General features: G+C 41.6%; 1 protein-coding gene across 7 annotated transcripts in view; it reads left to right on the top strand.

The window, feature by feature from the left end:
• Nucleotides 1-24,223, top strand: part of LOC137352536 (A-kinase anchor protein 13-like) — a 424,312-nt gene that overhangs the window by 253,910 nt on the left and 146,179 nt on the right. For all 7 annotated transcript variants that reach the window (XM_068018105.1, XM_068018107.1, XM_068018108.1 and 4 more), the window contains one exon: nucleotides 9,407-9,473. In XM_068018105.1, coding sequence (XP_067874206.1) covers nucleotides 9,407-9,473 — 67 coding nt within the window. The remainder of the gene's footprint in view (nucleotides 1-9,406; nucleotides 9,474-24,223) is intronic.

Below are 24,223 nucleotides of genomic sequence, written 5' to 3' on the forward strand. Positions count from 1 at the left end.
AGATGGTGTTTCAATTAAACATCTTAACCAAACAAAGGGTGAGAGTGTAGCCCACATGATTTCAATTTTTATTTCTAAAAGTTAAGGGGGAAAAAAAGAACACTATCCCAACTATAATAGTTATGTATAATTATCTTTGAAACTATATATTTTAGCTGGAATGCACTATTTAATAGGGAAAACAACTGGAGAACTGGGCAGTAGCCAGAGTATATTGTAAAATTATAGCAGTGTGGACAAAATAAATACGAATTTAGAATTTTCAACAGTTTTTTTTAAAAAGTATTTCCCTGTAGGGTCCTGCTTCCAAAAAGGCACTCCTGGGGAACAGTTGCTGAAAAACACACTCTGGCAGAGTCCCCTACACATGCCAGTATGCCCAGAGGGTCCCCATGCTAGAAGGTGGCATGCTTCTCGGGACTCCTCTGGACTGTGATACGTAGCTAAAAATTCCTGTCTGCTCCCTTATCCCATACCCTAATGTTCTAACTTCTAATAGTGACAGGAACCCAAACAAAACAATACTCTCATTGCAGAAAATATCTGGTTTGCATCTAACCAGCAGAAGGCATAAGACGCTTGTAGTTCAACAATTCCAGAATTCTTGGGACACTGCTTCGAGCATATAATATCCAAACCTCAGGTAGCAGGTAATCTGATGACTGTAGTACTCCCTTGCTTTCCTCTGACCCTTTAGGAGTCCATTTTGTTTGAACTGCATTGGCTGTTTGGCAGACCAACGCAACAGCTGATATATGCACTGTGAGATACCCCAGACAGCAAAAAGATGAATGGCCGGTTAGTATATTCCTGGTATTAGTTAAGGAAAGAATGTGAGCCAAGATATTAAGGGATGTATTCCACAAACTTCCCGCCCAGAAGCTTACCAATAAAGCTGAAAGGTGGATAATCTCACTGACCTTCGATTATTGCAAAGGAAAGTATGAAATTTCCTTTTGTAAACATACAACAGCTCGTCAAATAAAACCTTGGTTTTAGAAGTGGAAAGTAGGTGATGGTGGGTATTCAACAGAGGATCCTGGGAATCTACAGCACATCAGCATCTGAAAAGGGAAAGACAAATTAATGTTTTGAGGCTGTGATCATCTTCACGAATGCTGCCTCCTGAAACGTCGGCTGTTTTATTTTTATCCAGATGCTGACATTTTCAGTTTTCTTTTTCTCTATTTGAATGTACAGGGGCTGTGGAAAGTGGATAATGCTCTTCCATTGGAATGATTGTTTACCACTTCTGAATTTATATGCCGCCTTTCAAAACCACAGAATGTCCCAGAGTGCTTCACAGCCAATTAAGTATTATTCAAGTGTCGTCGCTGTCAATCCCAAACCTTTGTTCTCCCCTTTTCCACCTCTCCCTTTGCATTATTTTCCAGGGATGAACTTACTCAACAGGAAATTAGTCCCGAGTGGGAGAACAGTGATGGATAAGCATTAAAGCCGGTGTGTAACGGGGCCCTCACAGTCAGCTTCACTCTGTGTGGGTCAGTACTCGCTGGAATTATAACTTTTGGTGTCCATTTCATTATTGTGGGTTATTGTTCACAGAACAATGCAACCCAACTTATTGGTTACTTGGTTACCATGGACTCGATGAGATGTCAGGAAATGGACAGACAGGCAATTATTTAATATTTTAGCATCGATTTCTGTTTCAACTGTGAGTGCAGATTGAGAGCCCTATTTTTTGGATAGACAGCAGGCTGAGAGGATTTATGAAGTACTCGAATTAACTTTAGGCTCCTTAACCCAGATTGCTGCAGTGATCTTGTTCTTCACTTTTCCTTTTTTTTATGATCTCATTGCACTCTTAATTAGACTCAAATGATGAGCAAGCTCCATCTTGAGAGTGGCTGCCAGTGCACTTTTGGAGATGGTAGTCAGAGGCTGGGAATTCTCCGGCGAGTAACTTGCCTCCTGACTTCCAAAGCCTGTCTGCCATCTACAAGGCACAAATCAGGAGTGTGATAGATTACTCTCCACTTGACTGGATTGCAGCTCCAACAACACTCAAGAGGCTCGACACCATCCATGACAAAACAGCACATTTGATTGGCACCCCATCTGCCACCTTCACCATTTACTCCCTCTGCCACTGGCGCACAGTGACAGCAGTGTGTACCATCTACAAGATGAACTGTAGCAACTCACCAAGCTTCTAGGACAGTACCTCCCAAACCTGTGACTGTCTAGAAGGACAAGAGCAGCAGGCACATTGGAACACCACCATCTCCAAGTCCCACACTGTCTTGACTTGGAAACATAAGTCATTCTTTCAATGGCACTGGGTCAAAATCTTGAAACTCCCTAATAGCACTGTGGGTGTACTTATACCACACAGAGTACAGCAGTTCAGGAAGGCGGCTTAACACCTCAAGGGCAATTAGGGATGGGCATTAAATGTTGGCCTTGCCAGTGATGCTCGCATCCCATGCATAAATAAAAGAAAAATGGTGACCTATTATTTTATGTATCTTAAAATTGCACTGTTACGACCAGGTGAGAAAGATGTCCAGGGGTCCCTCTCAGCCTTCATCTGGTCTTACTGTAACAGGATTTAATTTTAAACACCCCGTGTTTTTAGCTCCCCCTTGGTGAATCCTTGTTCACCGCTTTCCAATTATAAGGCAAAGAAACCAGCACAAACAGGTTTTCTCAGGTTTAAAGAAGAAAAGTTGAAGTTTATTAAACTTAAACTCTAATTCAGTTGACACCTACAGATACACGACATGCCCACGCTAGCATACATATGCAATACACACATGCAAATCGAGACAGAACAAAGCAGAAGAAAAATAAAGTGGAAAAGTTTGAGGCAATATCTGAAGAGTTTTTGTTACGGGTCTTTGAGCTCACTGTAGAGTCCTTGATTGTGGGTAGATCTTGCTTTTCTTTGGGGCCCAGTATTCTTCTGAAACCTTGTTCGCTGTAGGAGACTTTTCTCTCTTGGGGTTCATGTGTCTTCTTTGGATTCAGAGGCTTGTGAGAAAGAGATGGGAGCAGGCAGGAGAGATCTTCTCAGTTCAAACTGTGTGTACAATTCAGAAAACCCCAGCTTGCCAAGCAGGTTGGTCATGTGACTAACTGGTCTGACCATGTCTTGGATTGTATCACCTTAGCAGTCTCTGAAATGTCATCTCTTACACACAATACCTGGTGATCAAGGTTCATTGTGGGTTGAATGTGTCAGGGAATGGTCCTTTTGCCCTTCCAATCACTGTCAATATGCACACATCTTTTCCAGCCACGGCTGATCTGTTTATCAAGTCCTTTCCTCACTCCAGTAATAGTTTAAAATCAATGTTCATGACAAAATTCATGTGCCTCATTCTTGGCAGGTGGGGGCCTAGCCTGACAGCACCAATAAGATTCTGGGTACTGTAGTTAAAAGAAAATCCTTGTTCCACACACATTGGGGGAGGGGTTTGCATGTGCCTATAGCCCCATTTGGTTTTGGAGTAGACCAAAGTTGGGTACCGTCACCACCCTCTCACCCTGTCAATTTGCCCACAAAGAGGTGCCCACTGTCAGCCTGGGTTGACACTCAAATCACATTGTGAAGAAACTCGTGGCCTTTCTCTCGAGTTTTATTTTTGTTTATACATAATTATGATGACTCTGGATCCAACTCATGTGACCAGAAATATTTTTAAATAACTATGATAAATTTTTAGCAGCATAAAAGTGTGAGGGAAAAAGTAAAGCTGATCAAGGATGCCCACCTAGTCACCTTACAGGGCATCATGCCTCAAGGACTGTAGAGTACAGATAAGATGAATTTCCTGATTTCTCAGGCTTCAGTGAAGGTCAGAACAGTCCAGTGATAGTAATTTCTCTCTCCAGTCCAAAGCGCTGTTTGGGGAATTGCTGATGCTGCCCTCTGTCCTATCGCTTTGTGACATTTAGCACATCAGTCTCCTGAAATAAAATTAAATAGAAAATCATGAAGACTACAATGTGTATTTTGCTATAAATGTTTTCATCATTATCTCAGGACACAACAAAAGGAATGATGCAGTTTTTTTTATTATACGTTTGTATAGCTAATAGCCCTGGCTTTCAGTTCACTGATTCAAACTTACCAAATGTCGGATTCTAATTTACAAATGAAAGGCTACATACTGGAAAACTGAAGCCAAAACATAAAAAGCCAGATGCACACAGTGGGGCAGTCAGCATCTGCAGAGAAAAGGCACCCAGAATTTTGAGCTGATACCATATTAAAAACCCTTCTAAAGGTGGGTATAATTGTGAAGGTCCCCTGGTGAATGTTGATGCTGCCTGAAAGCTTTCATCGAACATCCTGCAAAATTTCTCCTCCAAAGAGTGTTCAGTTGGGTACTATAAGCCTTCAGTACATCGATTGTCAGTGATACAGATACTTTAGGTTACATCTGTACAAATACTGGTCAGGTACGGTACACGCAGAATAAAGGCCACCCTGTCACTGTCAGCATTTGTTTAAAAGAAAATTTTCAAGCACTGATTCATCGGCTTTGCATTCCATTGGAAACATTCCTTTTTTTTTACTAGAAACCGTTTAAACACTGGTCTTGAGTTTAAAACAAAGATTTTTCAAACCAGGCTCGAGGAGTTCCCAGGGGTTTCTGTATTTGTGGAATTGTTGGTGTGTTAGCGCTGTCGCTGTGGGCAAATGAAGAATATTTTCAGCAATGAGTAGCTGATACTGTCTATCAAAAGTTAGAGTTAAGAGTTTTCAGAAATATAGCAGTTGTTTTTGGCGGGAGTGGGCACCACACTGAAACATTTGAAGTCCACTGGCTCAAAGCTGTAGCTGAGTAATGCTTATTGAGAAATTGCTGAAAAGCAGTGGATTTCATCTGCATCTAGATACAACAACTTGTATTTATATAGCGCCCTTAACATAGTGAAACATCCCAAAGCCCTTCACAGGAGCGATTCATCAAACAAAATTTTACACTGAGCCACGTAAGGAGATAGCAAACAATTAGGAAGGCAAATTGGCCTTTAATGCAAGGGGATTGGAGTATAAGAGTAAGGAAATCTTGCTGCAATTACATAAGGCTTTGGTGAGACTATGCCTGCAGTGCTCTGTACACTTTTGGTCTCCTTGCCTAAGGAAAGCCTTAGAGGGGTGCACTGAAGGTTCACTACATTGATTACTGAGATGGGAGGGCTCTCCTATGAGGAGAGATTGTGTGGAATGGGTCTGTACTCTCTGGAGTTTAGAAGAATGAGAGGTAATCTCATTGAAACATAGAAAATTCTTGGAGACGTGACAGGGTAGATGCCAAGAGGCTGTTTCCCCTGGCTGGAGAGCCCAGAACTAAGCGTTATCGTCTCAGGATAAAAGGTTGGCCACTTAGGACTGAGATGAGAAATTTCTTCACTCAGAGGGTTGTGAATCTTTGGAATTCTCTGCCCCAGAGGATTGTTGGTGCTCAGTTGTTGAGTATAGGCAAGACTAAGATTTGATAGCTTTTTGGATGCTAAGTGAATCGAGGGATAGAGCGGGAAAGTGGAGCTGAAGTAAAAGATCAGCTGTAATCTTAGTGAATGGCAAAGCAGGCTTGAGGGGTCATATGGCCTACTCCTGCTCCTGTTCGCTAGAGTTTCGAAGAATGAGAGTTGATCTTGTTGTAACGTACAAAATACTTAAAGGGTAGATGCAGCTAAGATGTTTCCCCTGGTTGGGGAGTCTAGAACCAAGAGTCACAATTTCAAAATAAGGGGGGAAGCCACTTAGGACCAAGATGAGAAGCAATTTCTTTACTCAGAGGGTTGTGAATCTTTGGAATTTTCTACCCCAGAGGGCTGTGAAAGCTCAGTCATTGAGTATGTTTAAAACAGAGATTGACAGATTTCTAAATACCAATGACATAAAGGGATATGAGGATAGTGTGGGAAAAAGGCATTGAAGTGGATGATCAGCCATGATTGTATTGAATGGTGGAGCAGGCTGAATGGCCTACTCCTGCTCCTATGTTCCTATGTTTCCTTACGTTATGTTCTAAAGTTTACAGAAGCCGACAACTTAAACTTTTTTTCTCAAGTTCTTCCTTCAGTAGTGTTATGAAAGTGCCTCTGTTCTTGTTGAAAATTTTTTTTAAGAATTCATAGTCAAACTGAAGAAATGTTGGACCAGTTTTTTTCCCAAGAGGACACTGAAAGGACTTGTTTGGCAACAACATTGTCACATGGCTCAAGTTAGAAATAGAACAGAAACCCTGGTAACTAAGGAAGATGTGTGCGGACAGGTCTGAAGGTGGACTTTCTGTTTCTGGTTTCACTTTTGAATAGGGAATGAACTGTTTAAAAAGGGGTTGAAGTTTTAAAAAATCAGCCTGAAGGAGAACCCCAGCTCAGCTCAACCTGCAAAAAAAGGAGAGAACTTTCAAGGAGAGAAGAGAATTCCAAAGGAAGGAGAGAAGACCACAACTCAGCTCAGCTTTCAGCGCCTCTCTAAAAGACCCTGAGAAGTCCACTGTGTCAATTCAACTCATCCTCTGTATTTGAAGAAAAGCCTACTAAATTAATTCTCAACACTGCCTGAAAAGAACTGTTCTAAAAGATCCCAATGACCCATCTACGTGTACTCGGAGGCCAGACTATATGCCTGTTTTGGAACATAACATATCTCAACTGCTGTTTGTTCAAGAATGAGCAAGTATTGAGCCCAAGTGTTTTTTATCTCTGTAATCGAGCTCTAAATACAAAAATGCCTTTATTTTTCCAGTTAACTGGTGTGTGTGTGTATGTGAGAGGGAGAGGGGCTAAGGTAAAAAGGGAACTTTAATATTTCAATCTGTGTGTTTATGCTTTACGTCATTACTGGTTAGGACTTATTTTATCAAAAACTGGTAATTTTGTTATTTATTAAAGAAACCAGGTTGGTGTGTTTTATTCTGGGATAAAAATAGAGTCTGTGATTGACCAGATCGGTAAGTGGGAAAAAATTTAAATATATGGTGGTGAACTATGAAAAAGTGGAACTAAAATAAACAGTGCATTCCTCCTGCCTCTGTTGTAACAGTTTCCAGTCCCCTTGTAACTTGGCAAAGTTCAAAGTGAGGATAAATCCTGAGTGTCGCAAGCCAATTGTTGGTTGAGGTCATTACAGTTGGTGCTGCCCAGCAGACGTCGTTTGGTAGCATGCAGAAGTGAGAACCCCCTTCAGCCCAGTGGTACTGAAGTTAAAAGTCATGCGCTGTCTCAGAATTATTTTGGAAGCTATTGCAAGAAAGCTTGTTGAAGGGAAGGGGGTTTTATTGAAGGATTCTTTATTCAGTCAGTGTAAACAATGCATGTTTTGTCAAGTGACAAGGTTTTAATGGAGCATATTTTGTTGAGGGCCTAACCGTATCCTGTAGCAACCATTTAAATGAAGGAACTCTACGAAATACATCTATTGACTGTGAGGAAAACCTTTTACATTTCACAAATTACAGTTGAAGTCAAGCAGGAATCTTTTTTCCAATTACTCCAAAATTGATGACCTTATTTGGGAAGCTTGTTTAGCTTTTTTCCCCATTGTGTCTTTAATTGTCTTTGAGTGTAATTTTTGGAATTTTAAATGCATGAGAGTGTCATCTGCTCCCATCCCCACAACCACTCCTTAAATTAAATATAAGCTTGGTTGAGGTGATTGTGCTGTTGCTCCTTGAGTCCGACACATATGGGTTCAAATCTCACTTTAAACTTGAACACGCAATCTAGGCTGATCCTCTTGTGCAGTGCTGAGTAAGTGCTGAACTGTCAGAGACACCCTTTTTCACATGAGGCATTAAACTAAAGCGCTATTTATCTCTTAATTGTCACCTCAACCATTAGGACCCCATAAACACTATTTATTAAATTTGGTTCCTAAGTTGCCTACATAATAGTGACTATACATCTTTTAAAACAAAACACACAATTAAAAGCAGTAAGAGCATGATTTGTGTAAATGCAATTTAAAAAAAATTATTGGCTCTCATCACATTTCCTCCTCCATCACCCAGGGGTCCAAACTGTCTGGCATCATCGCCTTTCCTTGAACAGCTGTTGATGTTGATCTGAGAATGAGGATAATGGAGTCACTCATGAGGCTTGAAAATATACTGTTCCTCCATGCTCTAATTTGTTACTTTCAGCAGCAGAATTCAATCTCCGCTGTTGTTTCTTCCCAAATCCCACTTCATTCGATAACACCTGCATCATTCTGAGTGCAAAAGAATTTCAACCAAAAAACTAAAAGAACCACAAAGCTGTCAAACTTCCTGCCTCCCTTAATCTTGCCTTGAACAAGGGCCAAGGCCCATGGCACAAGTTTCAACTAAGATCAGAGAGTGTGGGAGACGAGATGAGAGAAATCATAAAAGTTAGCAGTCAATAACACCAGGCTTGAGACTAAAAGGCCAATTAATGATTAGAGGAAAGGGTGGTAAGTGATTCCTTAGTTCTGAGCTTCTGAAAAAGAACTTAAAATTAGAAAGTGATGCAGTGACTTTTCATTTCAGCACAGTGAGTTCGGAGAGGAGGGTGCAACAGGTAGGGCGGTGTATTTGCAGCTTTCTTTGGCACCTTATCACATCTCTTAAACGCCTCAAAATGCTACACATGCAATGAATTACACTGGATTGATTGTTACAGTGGCAAGTTAAGTTCAGCAACTTCAGGGATGGACTCAATGAGTAGTACAGATAAAATAAAGGCACAGGAAAATACAGAAGGGATAGCAGTCTGTATGTGCATATATCCTCCTCAATTTTAGCAGCTCTTGAACGGAGCCTGAGAGCTGTAGTTGGAAAATAGCGTGAATCAGTGCTGTGTTTGAAGCTGAACTGGCCTGTCTAATACAGCTGCTTGGAGACTGTGTTGTGGGTGGACTTCATTTGAGCGACTAGAAACTTTGCAGCTGAAGTCTGGAAATTTGAGCTGTGTTCCAGCTACCCAGACTGCTAAAGGGATGTGTGTGTTGAATGTCAACTGCATTCATTTGTTTTCCCCCAGAGATGTTAAAAAGCAATATTTGAAGAAGCAGATAGAAAAAAAGCATCTTACTGAAAATGAGATTAAAAATAGATTGTGCCGGCTATTAGAGATTTGGCATAGAATCACAGTCAAAAGCATAAGGTCATCTATCACTTTCCGATGCTGGTTGACCTGATGTGCGCTGCAGATTTTTTTTTTAAGGCTCTCGAGCTGTTTATAATTAACAAATGCAAAACTTTCTTTTGTTAAAACTGTACAGTAGCTATTGGCACTGGTGCAAGTTTAGTTTGCAGAGTTGGTTGTGCCTGATGAACTGTTGCTGTTCCAAACCATTTGCCAGCCTGAGCATTCACCAGGCTTGGTGTTCCATTTTGAAGTGGATTATTCCCTCGCAGAAAGGATTTCGTTCTGACCGTCTGCTTTTACTTTTCAGATTAGTCGAGATAGCTGGTGTCCTGATCCCACGCTGGTGCAACCAAAACAGAGTACCGAAACAGCAGGTAAGTAAATCTCCAGTGGGTGGCATGGATAGAATGGTAGGATGGCGTGTGGTCTGAAATCTGTTCTGGTGATAAATTCATCAAAAACCTGAACAACTGCAGCAATTAATGGGTTAACATCCTGAGATATCAAAGTAAATTGAAATCTACAAGACCTTTTAAAAATTTCAGAATATCTCGGCGAAATCACCTTTTCCCAATCCCATTGCTTTCTGGTGCCAACTCTAAGCAATGACAGATAAGAAATTTGAGTTGGTTCATTTCTAAAAAGAGCAGTGCTATGTTATTGAATGCTTGGACCAGTGAAGTGTTTAAAATTTAAATGTACGTCAAAAATTGGTGTTATTAGGTCATTGCTCCCTGTGTCAGGTGATAAAACTTGACAATTTATCTCCCCCCTTCCTTGTCCCCTTCTCCCCCCCAAATAAAATTTGAACTCCAAATGAGGTGCAATTCAGATTTGAGGAAATGACTGCAGTATTACAAAACTAATTAAGGGAAACGCATGAATTTCTTGGAGTAGATTCTGCCTCCATGGTGGCAGCTATTTTTAATTAAATTGGCTATGCGGGAAAAACATTTGTTTTTTTTGGGCTTTGTTTTAAGGTTAAGAAATTGAAATACTTATTCCACTGCAGATACTCTAATCTGGATTAAATCTTCCTGCAAATCCATCCTATTGCGTATCTCCAGCCCATTCTAAGGCAATCACCCCCTTACTGCACCAGTAACACGTTTTTCCATTTCCCATGCTGGCTTTTGTCTCTGAATTTAACAAATTGTTTGGCTTTTTTGGGGGCTTTTGGGCCTGAGCCCAAGAAGTCTGGTCTTAGAACTGCTCAGTCTCATTTCAGGTAGGATTCTTACAAACAGAGCTAACTTTCAGTTCAGGCTGTGTTTGAAGCCATTATTGTCGAGAATGGATTGTGTTCAAACAGTGCAGTTGCCACCCTGTCCCCTGGGGGTATCAATTTCACTGTGGAATGATCTTACAAATAGTTGTTACTTCAGAATTTTCTAACTAAGCAACAATTTGGACTCGGTCCAATTTTTTTTTTAATGCTCGTTACACTGCACATAAAATGTCATGTGATTTCATTTTTCTTTCCACCATCCAAGTCATGGATAAAAGCTGATCTTAACGTTTTTGAACGGTTGAAGTGGCTAAATGTTGATGTCCATTCTGCTTTTGGATTTGTTTGCTCTCCTGGAAGGTTTTCTGAACCCACAACAGGGTGCTGGTTTCATGCACGCTAAGAGTTTGAGTAAGGAATCGGATTGACTCAAGCATACACCGCACACGACTTTTTTACCCATAATTATATGTAATCACATTTAAATATATATGTGCTCTTTGTAAATTATTTTACATATTTTATTGTGGCTTTAACCTTAAAACTACAGAACTGCCTTGACAACCATCACATGGCATAAAAATTTAGTTGGGCCAAATTTTTCTGCTGTACGAATTAACTCAAAACGAGCCCCATTTAGGTCTTGATGGGCTCAGAAAATAGTTCACTCAAGTCATCCCAACTCTCAAATACAGTTTGCAGTTAGCTGATTAAAATAATCCTGTTAGATAGTATTGTACGTTAGAATGGAAGGATTGGGAGTAGGACAGCAATTAAAAGAATTGGAATTTGCTCAATTAACAATAGATCCTTCTGTAGTGCAGAGGCAGAAAGTGCATCTGGTAGCTTTCCAGTCATTTGGACTGTACAACGCTTGTACTGGGAATGGTTAGAATAAGACCTGGCTAACAGTGAGATCCTTATCATAGCTTCACAAGTGAAGCTGATCAGATAACTCAGTCATGGGCGAAATGTGGCCAAATTCATGAGTTGGATATTTATTCAATATGATATACGGGCCTCCGATACTGCTGCCCTGGAGTGATGATGAGCTGCTTTTAACTATTGGAATTGTTTCAAAATAAGATCCAAATGTGTTTACTAGAATTATGTAGGTACGGATATGGAAAGGGTGGTGGAATGATAGGTTAATACACTTTAATGTTGTGCAATGCTCTTGGTTCGTCATCTTCAATTGCTCCCACCAGTAATACATGTAACAGCCAGTTCTTCAGCCTTGTGTCAGAAAGCTTAAAACTTGGTCTCCAGATGCTGTCCAAGCTTAGAACACAGCCTATACGCTGTAACTATCACCTTTTCTACAATTCAAGGGGACATGTAGAAAAATTTCTGTCATCTTTAACATCACACCAAACTCCTAACAGTACTGTCAGTTTGTGGTTTGTGTTATCAACCCACCCCCAATTTGAAATACAATCCTGTTTACGCCCATCAAAAATCTATATGTCTCCCTTCTGTTGTAACTGATTCTGTTTTGTCGGATGAGTTTACCAGGCTCGCAAGCTCATATAGAGGTGGCATAATATTTTCACGGTTCCCAGACAACAAATACTGTATAAATAAATACTCTCATTCTATCCATATAAAATCATATTGGCTGTCACAGATTTATTTCCCTGAGGTTGTTCTAAGGTTTGTGTGGTCCAAGTTGCAAAAAGAAATTTCTTTCTCAAAGGATTAGAACCTCGCTGTTTTGAGTGGATCGGTGCCAATATTTACAGATCAGTTGGAGAAAAACGACGTACAAAGCCAGATTTATTTTTAGGACGGGTGCCATTCAGTTGTTCTAATTGGTGGCATGGTTTCTAATGTCTGTAGCTGCAGTTTCCTCCAACCTCCACCCCAACTCCAGTCCTTAAGGTGCTGGCCTGTGCGAAGGTACAGTTTTGAAGAAGCCAATATTCTTCCTGTACCTTGACCTAAGTAACTTAGATGATAAAAGTGACTACATTTCAATAGCTCTGCATTAGCCGTATAGCACTTCGGCGTGTCCTGAGATTGTGAAAGGCGCCATATAAATGCAAGTCTGCCTTTCTAGCCATTCTTCACGTGTGAACTTGGGTAGTATCAACATGCTATTTAACCCTGCGGAGCACCATGACACATAGCGATCGCCCTCTTACCCGGCATCCAAACACATGCCCACTTTCCAGCGGGTAATACTGGACAATCATCAAGACAGAAACCCAGGCTTATTCTCTTGCCTCACCAGCCCAGGGTTCTAAGGCCAATTGAAACACCCCTGCTCTAAACTGAGAGCTAATTCAGCACAGCTCAGGGATTGAACCTGCAACCTTTCTGGTCAGTTTGAGTGCAAGTGTTGAGGTCCAGACATGTTGAACATCTAATATGTTGATGTATTTTCCTTGTTGCAACGAGTGTACAGGGAGGAAACAGACCATTGGTTCAACTGGTCCATGCTCCACATGAGCATCCTTCCATCCGGTTAATTTAACCCTATCAGCATGTCCTTCTAATACTTTCTCCCTCGTTTACTTATCTAGCTTCCTCTTAAATGCATCTATGCAATTGGCCTCAACTGCTTTTGACCCTGAGAACAATGAACCTGCATTGAAGTTGATGAAACTTGCTGGGGTTAGCGTAACCTACCGTAATAGTGCGTCTCCGGAGGTGAATGTCCATAGAGAAAGATTTTAAAGCAGGGGATCAGATGTCCTAAATGGATGTCAGCTTGGCTAAGTCGCTTACAGTGACCTCTGGGTCAGAAGATGATAGGTTCAAGCCTCATGCAATGACTTCTGCACTCCAGTACAATATCAAAAAACTGCAGCATCGAGGCTCACATTTCATTGCAAGATTTAGGAAATACTGTACCATCCGAGTTACCCTTCGAACAAGGCTTTAAGCCAAGGTCCTATCTCTCTGTTCAGGTAGAAATTAAAGCTAAAATGGGAAAACAGAAGGATTGGATCAGAGATGGAATGAGCTTTCTTCGCCTGAACTGATTTTTGCCTTACTTGACCCCTGCGCTTTCATATGCTACATCATCCTGTCATGAAGACCCCCACCTGCCACGAAAGAGGCCTGTTAATTTTGTCATATGAACATTCATTTTAAATTGGAGTGAAGAAATTGCTTGTTTAGATTCAATTAACAGAGATTGGTCTGGGCAATGGTGATCCATATCTTGTCCGTGTAAGAGACAGCACTGCACCCCCCCACCGAGAGCTTTGAAATTCCCAAACCACAGGAGCGGTTGTTCCCAAATAAGGGGTTAGTCACATGACTAACCTACTGGCCAACTTGGAGTTTTGAATTGTGCTCACAGGACAGTTTGAAGACATACTGCAGTTTGCAACTGAACCTGGAACAAGAGAGCCTCTCTCCTTTCTCACAAACCTCCGGACCCACTGAAGTCGCTTAAACCTCAAGAGAGAAACGACTCCTGCATCGCAACAAGTTAAAGCATGCAGTGGACCCCAACAAACAGCAAGACATATCAGCAGCCAAAGACTCCACATTGAACTCAGAGGACTGTAAATACACCCAGCTATTGCCTCAAACATTTCCCCTTTATTCCTCCTCCTTTTTCTGTCACATTCTGCATGTGTGTTTATCGCGTATGCATGCTAGCGTGGCTGCGTCACATTCGTAAACCAAACTAGAGCTTAAGATTAATAAACTTCCACCTTCCTTGTTTAAATCTAAGAAAACTTGTCCAATTGATTTCTTTGCCTTACAACTGAAAAGCAGTGAACAAGGATTCACTGACGGGGGATCTAAAACACGGTGTTTTTAAAATTAAACCCTGTTACGGTTAAACCAGGCAAAGGCTGAGAGGGAACCTGTAGACCCCTTTCTCACCTGTTTGTAACAATCCCCTGGAATCTGAACTTCAGCTTTTCCTGTTTGACCACTTCCTTGCATCTTCCAAGTTGAATTGTTGGCCCTGGAGCAAATGAGCACCAGTAAACTATGAAAATATTCAGTACAGGAAAGTAAATAAAAATTGTATTTATAAATCATGTTGTGAATCTCTCTGTTTCATGTATAGTGACTGTTACACAGCCACCTGCGGCTATTGTTATAGCTATCGGGAAAGGCTGGGGGGGGGGGGTGGGGTCTGTTCTTTAGAAAAGTGAAGACTCGGGGTGACCTGATAGAGGTCTTTAAGATTATGAAAACGTTGTATAGGGTAGACGTAGAGAATGCTTCCACTTATGGATGAGACCAGAAATATCTGCCGTAAATATAAGATAGTCGTTAATATATCCGATAGGGAATTCAGGAGAAGCTTCTTCACCCAGAGAGTGGTGAGAATGTGGAACTCACTACCACAGGGAGTAGGTGAGGAGAATAGCATAGATACATTTAAGGGGGAGCTAGATAAACACATGAGGGAAAAAGGGATAGAAGGATATGTTGTGGTTAGTCAAAGAAAGGTGAGAGAAAGTTTGGATCTGTTTGGCCAAATGGCCTCTTTCAGTGCTGTAAATACTTTGTAACCATTCTGCACGAACACCAAGATTCCACACCTGCAGTGAAGATGAATGATCAGTTATTCTGAATGATGATATCAGTTGAAAGAAGGATGTTGCGCAGGATACTGGGAATGCTCCTTGTACTTCAGGTAGTGCCTTGATATCCACAGGAGCAGACAAGTGGAGCCTTGGTTTAACATCTCTGCCAATGCAGTGCTGCATTGGAGTGTCTGCCTACATTACGCCCTGGTGTGCTTTAAACCAGCAACTTTCTGGCTGAAGTGAGCCAGATAGGTGCTTGGAAGGAGCAAGGCACTCCTGATTATGATATATTACTACTTATTAATTATACTATCGGCCACTAATGCATTGAACATACTATTGTTGTATCAATAGCCTCCAGGATCTCTGAGATCTCTAAATCCAATCCAGACTGATGAAATGAAAATTTCCTCTATATGTTGGCAGAGTCCAACTTGGAATGGGTTTGGGCTGTCTTGATTCAGTTCTCGTGGACTTGGATCCAGAATACAAAACTACCCCTAATTTGGCAATAATGGGCAATCTCATTAAGAGCTGTGAGAAATAAATTATCACATTGATGTAGCAGGGGCGCCCTTCTGAGTTTGGGGCTCAGTCCCATTGTTGGTGCAGGATAGAAGGGTGCGTTACTGTGCTTCTAATGGCATTTTAAAGCTGAATAGGAATGCTTGGGTGTCTGAGAGGGGAAGTCTTCCATTCCCTGCATGAACATCTCTCACCTCCAGCACAAAATTCTTCCATAACGTAAGTTTACACAGAACTGAGGATTGGATCAGAAGGAGAGAAGGAATTTTTGTAAACATTTATAAACGTTTTTTTTTCTATAAACCAGACTCGGGAATCTGGAAATCAAAGAGGCATTAGACTAAGTTGGGATAAACTATGTGGGACACCTAAAAAACCACGGTGTAGTTCATTTGACGTTCATGTCCTGCAGTCTTTTTCACCCTTCCCCCTGACTTCAAGACCTCACATAGTGACATGATCAGTTTGAATAAAGAAGTCCCTTCAGCCTATTGCATACTTTCAATATACCTGTCTGCCCATTACAGCTTTTAACATCCATAGATAACATCCATAGGTTTAGTGCCCGATCCACAGAGCCCTGAGTGAATTCTTTTGCCCTCCCCGAGGTTTTGATTGTTCATTATAAATCAAAACTTTTTCAATTCAGTCTATATATCATTCATTTCTTGAATGTTATACCTTCCTTTTAAATTCATAACGATTATGTTGTAGATGCAGGCTGTATGACATTTGTGCTTTGACTGAAGACTGCAAATGATAGAATTGCAGAGCTTAGTACTAGAGCAGTAATCTAGGCTTCCAATAGTTTCTGGTAATGGAGAAACTCTTTCTCTATGCAATTTATTGCCTGGGTCTGTGATGCTGCTAATTGGTACCCCCTTCCCCCACTCACCACACTACCACCTCCCCCTGTGCCCAAAACCACCCACCGTTGAGCTTCACACAAGGCCAGCATCTGGTAATCTGTATCAACCAAGTGATGTTGCCAAATTGCACATGTGGTGTCCTTCACATCTCAAGAGAGACACAAACCATTGGCCTTTATTTTGATTGGATTCAGCAAAAATAGTCGCAAGTGTTGGAAATCTTCAGTTAAGGACAGAAAATTCTACAAACGTACAGAAGGGTAATCAGCAAGTCAAAGATGGAAGGCAGGTTGGAATGTTGAGTGTGATCCTTCTATTACCTGAGAACCTTGTGGAATGAGTTGTAGCCAGTAGTGGGTGATGTAAAGATACAGTAATGAACTGATTTAGGGAACAATGCAGTCAGGAAAGAGAAGAGGAAAGGGTCACTTTGATAACTGAGTCCAACGTGTAGTGTTAACTTGACTTTCCCTTTCTGCTACTGACTGACCTGCTGTGAATTTCCAGTGTTTCTGTGATATGCCTTGTTGAATTGCCTGCCATTGGCCATAGTGTAGAATCTTTCCAATGTGCAAATATTGAGAGTGACAAGAGATGGCTGGAGCTGCCTCCAGTGTAATTTAATTTTTAAATGACTCTGCGCTGTCAATATGGTCTCCCTGAAAGCAGGGTTGACAATGGAGCTGCATAAAGACATTCACAATGAAAATCTGTGTACTTCCACACATGCCAATGTAGGAAACTAAAAGCTAATCAGCTTCAAACACCCCCTCCAAAAAGCTGACAACTGAAGAAAGGTCCTAATTATATGTCTGAGATGTGAAAGCAAATAAATTGAGGTGTAGCTGTATCCAACATTCCTTAACTTGTATTGCAGAGAAAAGACATAAATGCATGAAAACGCAAAGGGGGAAACACCAATGTTCAAGGCACAAAATCTAGGAAGATTCTGGGTCATACGTCCCACAGAAAATGTATTTTCACTAAATGTAGCACTTCTGCCAGTATTTGCAATCTCAAAATGAACTTGTCCATTGCATTTATTCTTCTAAACATCAGCATTTGCTGAGTTTTATTGAAAACAGCACTTGATTTGCCGTTTGGGAATGAATTATTTTTCTCTAGATTTAAGCTTCTTGGGCAGCAGATAATTTATTACTTGGAGATTTCATTTTGCTTCTTGTGGGGGGGAAAAAATGCAGCCCAGGAAATAGGGAATTCGAACCCTGTCTAACTGACAATTCCAGTTAAGGGTGTAGATTGCAAATTTACAACTGCTCACTTCCTTTCAAATGTACAGTGCACCTACTTTAGATATATTTTATGGAAATTCAATGGGAAATTTTGAATTTTTTACATTTAAAAAGTGTATGCTAGTTAATTTTAAATTAAATTTTAAATACTTTAGAATTATGTTGAAAAATAAAAGCTTGGGATTTTAACACTCACTCTTCCCTTCCTGTCTAGTGCTCCATCCCAGTTCACAATGGTATTGAAGCCCTCCAGACTGAGTTCAGAGAGTTTGCACCCATCTATCTCCCCACTCCATTCGGAAAAGCACTCTTTCCCGTCAGGCCTTAAAGATTAGGCTGGTGGTCTTTCCCCCTCTGTTCATGCTCGCAATCTTCTTCCTGATGCCTCAGTTCTTACCCCCCCCCCCCTCCCCCCCCCCCCAGCCAGCCCCACCCAACGTCAGCTAAAGGCTGCACCCTGTTCTCCCCCTCTTTTTTTGTTAATGTTGAAACTCTCCTCCCTTGCTTTCCTTCGTCCTGAGTGAAACAGGCACTCATTCACTCCAGACCACAACTCCCAGCTGTGTTTGTGTCTTCCTAACCTCTCCCCCTCCATGCCATCCCACCACAGCTCCTCAGTTTCTGCCCCCTTATTTCTCCCCTTCCTTCCCTGTTCTTCCCCTCGTTGTTGCTCCTGCTGGTACTTTGTGATTTAAGCTGCATGCTGTAAGTGGGAATTTTCCATTCCAGTGGGAATTCCGACATACAGTGCACAGTGGCTCGAATCTCACAGTCGAGACGGGACAAAGTTATGAAAAGCATTGATGGAGGAGGGGCCCTCAGAAAGGGGACATTTGACCTGTATGCACCTCTAACACTGTCACAGATGCACCAATTGCCCCAGTAACCTTGCATTTTTTCCAGGCCTGTGCAGCAGCAAAGGTACCTTTCAACATCCAACATTTTTGTTTTGTGAAGCCATTTCCTCCCTGGCACACAGTCACAGTCAAATCAAAAGCATGCTGGGAATGTTTATAAATTGCATTTGAATGTTTGTTTAGTGGTATAGCTATTGGCTTAGAGCCAGGGAAGTCTGAGGCAGGTAAGGAATGTCACAGTTCTGAGGTCCAGGGAGGGAATAAGTTCAAATGGGAGACAGTGCATCAAGTCTTGACTTCAACACAGTGAAAATGCAGGTGAGGGAAAAAGCTTGTAGAACAGCGAGTGGTAACTTTCAAAAGGGAGTTGGATAAACACCTATAGGGCCTATTGAGAATGGGTAGAAAAGTAGCACTAATTGGGAAAATCCGATATCTCGTTCAAAGAACTGGTAAGATGGGCTGAATGGCTTTCTTTTGTGCTGTACACTCTTATCTTTAGCCTAGAAGGATTCTAAGTGAAAGGCCAGAGGGCCAATGACCATTTTAGTATCGATTTAAATAGAGGTGAGAGTGAAATGCAAAACCAGGCATGAGAACACCACCACTCAGTAAATGTGCCTTTTTGTGTATGCTGACTAAGTTGCTGTAGCTTTAACAAAAGGTTGAGCCCTGAATTCAGCTGTGATTTATGTGGCTGTTATGTGATTCTGAAAGTTGTGTGGATAATAGATATCATATTCTATTCTTAAATGTTATGCATTAAATTTGCAATTGGTCATTTTTGTTACTGTGATGGGGTGGGATCAAAGTCATGAGGGGTCTAGACAGAGCAGATAGAGAGAAACTGTTCCTACAAGCAGAATAGTCGAGAACCAGAGGACACCAATTTAAGGTGATTAGCTAAAGAACCAACAGCAACATGAGGAAAGACTTTTTTATGCAGCGAGTGCATACAGTGCCAGAGAGTGTGGTGAAGGCAGATTAAATTGTGGCTTTCAAAAGGGAATTGGATAAGCACCTGAAGTGAGAAAATTTGCAGGGCTGTGGGGAAAGGGCAGGGGAGTGGGACGAGCCAAATTTCTCTTGGAGAAAGCCGGCATGGACATGACAGGCCGAATGGCCTCCTGTGCCATAACCATTCTATGATTCTATTGGGGAAAAAGTGGGCCAGTTAAAAGCTACAAAAAAATTGAATGGACAAACATTGCTTAGTCTATTGTATACCTTTGCAGAATACAGCCCAGAAATTTATATTTAACATTAGAAGGAAGAAAAAAAGACTTGCATTTATATAGCACCTTTCATGACCTCAGATGTCCCAAAGAGCTTTCCAACCAATGGTGTATTTTTGAAGTGTAGTCACTGTTGTAACACAGAAAGCACGGAAGCCAATTTGCACATAGCAAGCTCCTGCAGATAGTGATACGATAATGACCAGATCATCTGTTTTAGGTATTGGTTGAGGGATAAATATTGATCAGGCCACAGGGGAGAACTCCCCTTCCCTTCTTCAAAATAGTGCCATTGGATCTTATATATGCATCTGAGAGGCAGACGGGGCCTCAGTTTAACTTTGCATCTGAAAGGCAGCACCTCTGACACAGCAGCACTGTCTCTGCACTGCACTTGAATGTCAGCCCTAGATTTTGTGCTCAAGTTCTGGGAGTGAGGATTGAACCCGCAACTTTCTGACTGGGAAAAGTGCTGTGACTGAGCCACAGCTGACAATGGAAATTAACTACCAAGATCCAAAACACTATCCTGCACACTTCCTCGCTGCACCCTCACTTTATTCCAAGTGAGACTCATTGCACTGTTTCCTGCCCAAATTTATTCTTGCCCAGTGCATCAAACTGTGAAGCTCTTACCTCCATCTCTTTCTTCTGCAGTTCACAGGCTTACAAAATGCATGCTTGGCATTACCTAACCACCATTTCTTAATTTACCTCATCTTTCCTCTTGCTGTTTTCAACCTTGGTCCTAAACTGTGGGCCTTGGCTCTTCAACCAGGTTTCTTTGTTGACAAAAAAGGGGCCCAAAAAAAGAGGGAAAGCAACGTTATTCATTCCTTGTGATGAAAACACAGTTCTATATTTTTATAGTTTTGGCAATGTTTGTAGCTTCGTTTTGGCAAGAGTCCCAGACCTCTAATTAATGCATCCTCCTCTCTATCCCCACCCTATCCTGCAGAAGAGCCAGGTTTGCTGCACTACAGGCGGAGTGCCAGTTACACATTCCCACAGTATTCAGTCCATTCGGTGCAGGCTCACATGATCAACTCCCAAGGCTTTGTGAATGTTAAAATTGAGCCAAACTACTTAATCAAAATAATTATGCTCCCAGCAGCTAGAAATTTCAGATGCAATAATCATCTACTGTAATAGATAAAAGCGGCAATGAGTAAGATTGTCTTTTTGTACTCATGAAACACTATGTGATTTGGAGTGTCCCCATTATATGTTGCATTCTTCCCTCTCCTTTCTTCCTGACCCAAGCGTCCCATCTTCACATGGTAGCCTAGGCGGTTAGTTGTTGGCACGCAATTCCATGAATTTGAGGGGTGAGGATGATCTCAGTGTGAAGCCTGATGCTGCTGTTCCCCATCATCCATCCATGTGTTTTCCAATGGGGGTTATTTTAGAGCGATCATAAGTAGGAACCTTAATTGATTACTCTCTGCCCAAAACGCCATCTGCACTCGAAAACCAATTATCATAGCACCATTATAGCCTCCTCCGTGGTGAGCTAACTCAACACAGGCTCGACAAATCTTCCTGGTCTTTATGGCTCTGCCGTGTCACAGTGCCCCCTTGTGCATGAAGTCACAATGAGAACCATTATTCTTTTGAGATTGAAGAACTTGACTCTGAAGACACCAGGATTTGTGTTTTGCATTGAGTCTCTTGCTGTAGCTTTTCCTTTGTATTTCATGACTCTTAGAAAGGGAAGGTTTGTTGAGAAGAAAGTAATGTATGCAATAACTTCAGCAACTAATTGATTGAAGTGAAATGCTACCCAATTTAAGAAATGATGCACCTTATTCATGCACTTACAAACCTAGAAGGCCTCAGTTATGCCATTCTACCCAAAATACACTGTCAGGCAGAAGCAGGAGTATGTCTTTGATTGTTCACCAGATCCAGTGGTCCAAACAATAAGATTTTGTTGTAATTTAATATTTCTTCAAAGGGTCACACTTTCCCATTGAATATTAGGAGGCCAACTTTGGGCTGCTAGTGCCAATTCTGCTTTTATGCAGACAGTAATCAAAATTGCTTCCTGTTTGATGCAATGACTCTGCCCTATTGACTGAAGCCTGTGACTTTTTGTTCCTTCCTCTCACTGTATCTATGGAGGAACTTCTTTGGGTGGAGCGGTTGTCAGAAGATACGGTCAGATGAGTAAGCGTGAAACAAAATTTGAAAACCAGATGCATGTGAACACAGCAAAGCTTAAAAAAAAAGAGGTTGTATCTTAAACGAAAAGGATTGGCCCTCGGGAGTGTAAGAACTGGGAAGATGGAGGCTGGCATTGGTACTTTAAACATGTTTATCTTCCTGTATAAGGTATCTTTGTGTACGCACTCCCAATGATCGTTGGACTGGAAATGTTGTGTCCTGATGAGGATAAAGGTTGTACAGAATGAGTTCATCAATACCAATCAATATAGAAATCAAAGTGGTCTTGTAGCTAGTGGTCTTGCCTTTGGGTCTGAAGGTTGAGTGTTTAAATCCCACACCAGCAATTGGGCGCATAATCTAAGAGCTGTGTTTCAGATGAGATATTAAATCAAGATCCCATCCAGTTGAATGTTAAACGTAGAATGGAAAGATGGCAGGGAGTTGGTGTACTGGAATCCAGGGAACTAAATGGTATCCTCCATCTGAACCGGTCGTGTAATCCACCAGAGAATTACTTCCTGACCTACCTCATTAAAGTATAAGGCAGCACGGTCATATTCCAATTTGGATAAATTTCTACCTTTGCAATCTGTGAAGATTCCAGCCTTGGCAGGTCCATCTCCACCGGGTTGTGCTCATGTGCTTCTTGATTGGTGGTAAAGAGCACCATTGAGGGCCAGTCAGGAAGTAAGTGGCTTGTGAAAGTTTTTTTTTAAAGTGAAAGTTTATTCTCCATTGTTTGAATCAGAAACAAGTGGCATAGGAACGAGAATATCCGAAGACAAATGAGGTTAGAGAAAAAACATTTGAGAATTATTAGAACATAGAATACTTCATCACAAATGGATTATGAGGTAGAGGCTGGAACATCATTCAAAAGGAAATTGGATAAGTAATTGAAAATGAAGAATATAAAAGGACATGACAAATATACCAGGCAATGGCATTAGAGTAGATAACTACAGTTTAAGAGTTAGTACTAGTACTGGCACAGCTGCAGTGAGGTAAATGGCTGGTTGCTGCACTGTAATTTCTGAGTGACCCACTGTACCATGTCAATTATAAGAGGAAGCAAAAAAAGTCTCAGAAACCTTGGTTTCCATCAGAAATCTGAAAATGTCAAATCCTAACAATGACATTGCAGGTATGAGTCTTGATTTCGACACAGTAAGGAGGCAGAGAAAAGGTTGTAGGATGATGTATTTGCAGCTTGGTAGGAACATATGAAGTCTAGGAAAGCGCTGACTATGTTGACGTCCAGAAAGGGCTGTCTGTTAACAAACATTCTTTTGTATCGTGACTAAGAAAGGCATCGAGATCTCCACAGATATTGGAGCAATATTAAATGGATTAGGACTTTATAGAGCGAAAAGCTGTTTGTCATGAATGATGCAAAACACACACTGCTGCTTGTTTACACAATATCAGAAGGTTGTCGGTTCAAGTTCCACTCTAGAGACTGGAGTGTCAGCCTAGATTTTTGTACAAGTGCAATACTGAGGGAGCGCCATCTTTCAGATGAGACATTAAACCGAAGCCCCTTCTTTCTCGGGTTGATGTAAAAGATCCCATGGCGCTATTTTGAAGAGGAGCAGGAGAGTTCTCCCTGGTGTCCCAACCAATATTTATCACTCAATCAACATCATCCCTTTTTTTTTAAAAAAAGGGCTGCGTTTGCTAACAATACAACCACTAGGTGGCACACTACTGGGACGTGTGCAAATACAGCCTCATCGACTGAAATGTCACTGCCACATCTCCGGCAGCTGCCAATAATAAAGATGGCGCTGCTCAATTTGACCCAAAAACAAATTGAACTCAAACCCCCTCACCCCTCAATGACTGCAATCGCCACCTCCATCCCCCCAACAGTACCCCGCTTCCTCCCGCGATTGCTGCCTCAATCGCCGCTTCTCTTAACTGGTCCCTCTCACGATCACTGCTTCTCTTTGCTGCTCCCTCCCGCGACTGTCTGCTCGCCATTCTCCCATTGCTCCCGACTGCTCGCCACTCCATCCTGTTGTTCTCTCCTGCCCATCGTTCCCCCAATCAATGCTTGCCCTCCCTCACTGCCCCCCTGTTGGGTCACTCACCTGCTCAGTGCATGGTTATGTCATAATGTGCAGTGCCATTACATGGCGATGCCTGCACGCGTATGCACAGATTCATACTGGTAAGCGTTCGGATGCACTGATGACGTCGGCGATCACTCTGCCTTGTCAGGAGACTCTTTGTGGGGTAAAAAAGCAGATTATCTGATCATTATCACATTGCTGTTTGTGAGAGCTTGTGCACAAATTAGCTGCCACATTTCTTACATTACAACAGTGATTACATTTCAAAAGTAATTCAGTTGCTATAAAGGGCTTTTAAGACATTCTGAGGTTGTGAAAGGCACTATATAAATGAAATAAAAGCAAAATACTGCGGATGCTGGAAATCTGAAATAAAAACAAGAAATGCTGGAACCACTCAGCAGGTCT

Source organism: Heterodontus francisci, chromosome 38 (genome assembly GCF_036365525.1).
Source record: "Heterodontus francisci isolate sHetFra1 chromosome 38, sHetFra1.hap1, whole genome shotgun sequence".
Classification (NCBI taxonomy): domain Eukaryota; kingdom Metazoa; phylum Chordata; class Chondrichthyes; order Heterodontiformes; family Heterodontidae; genus Heterodontus; species Heterodontus francisci.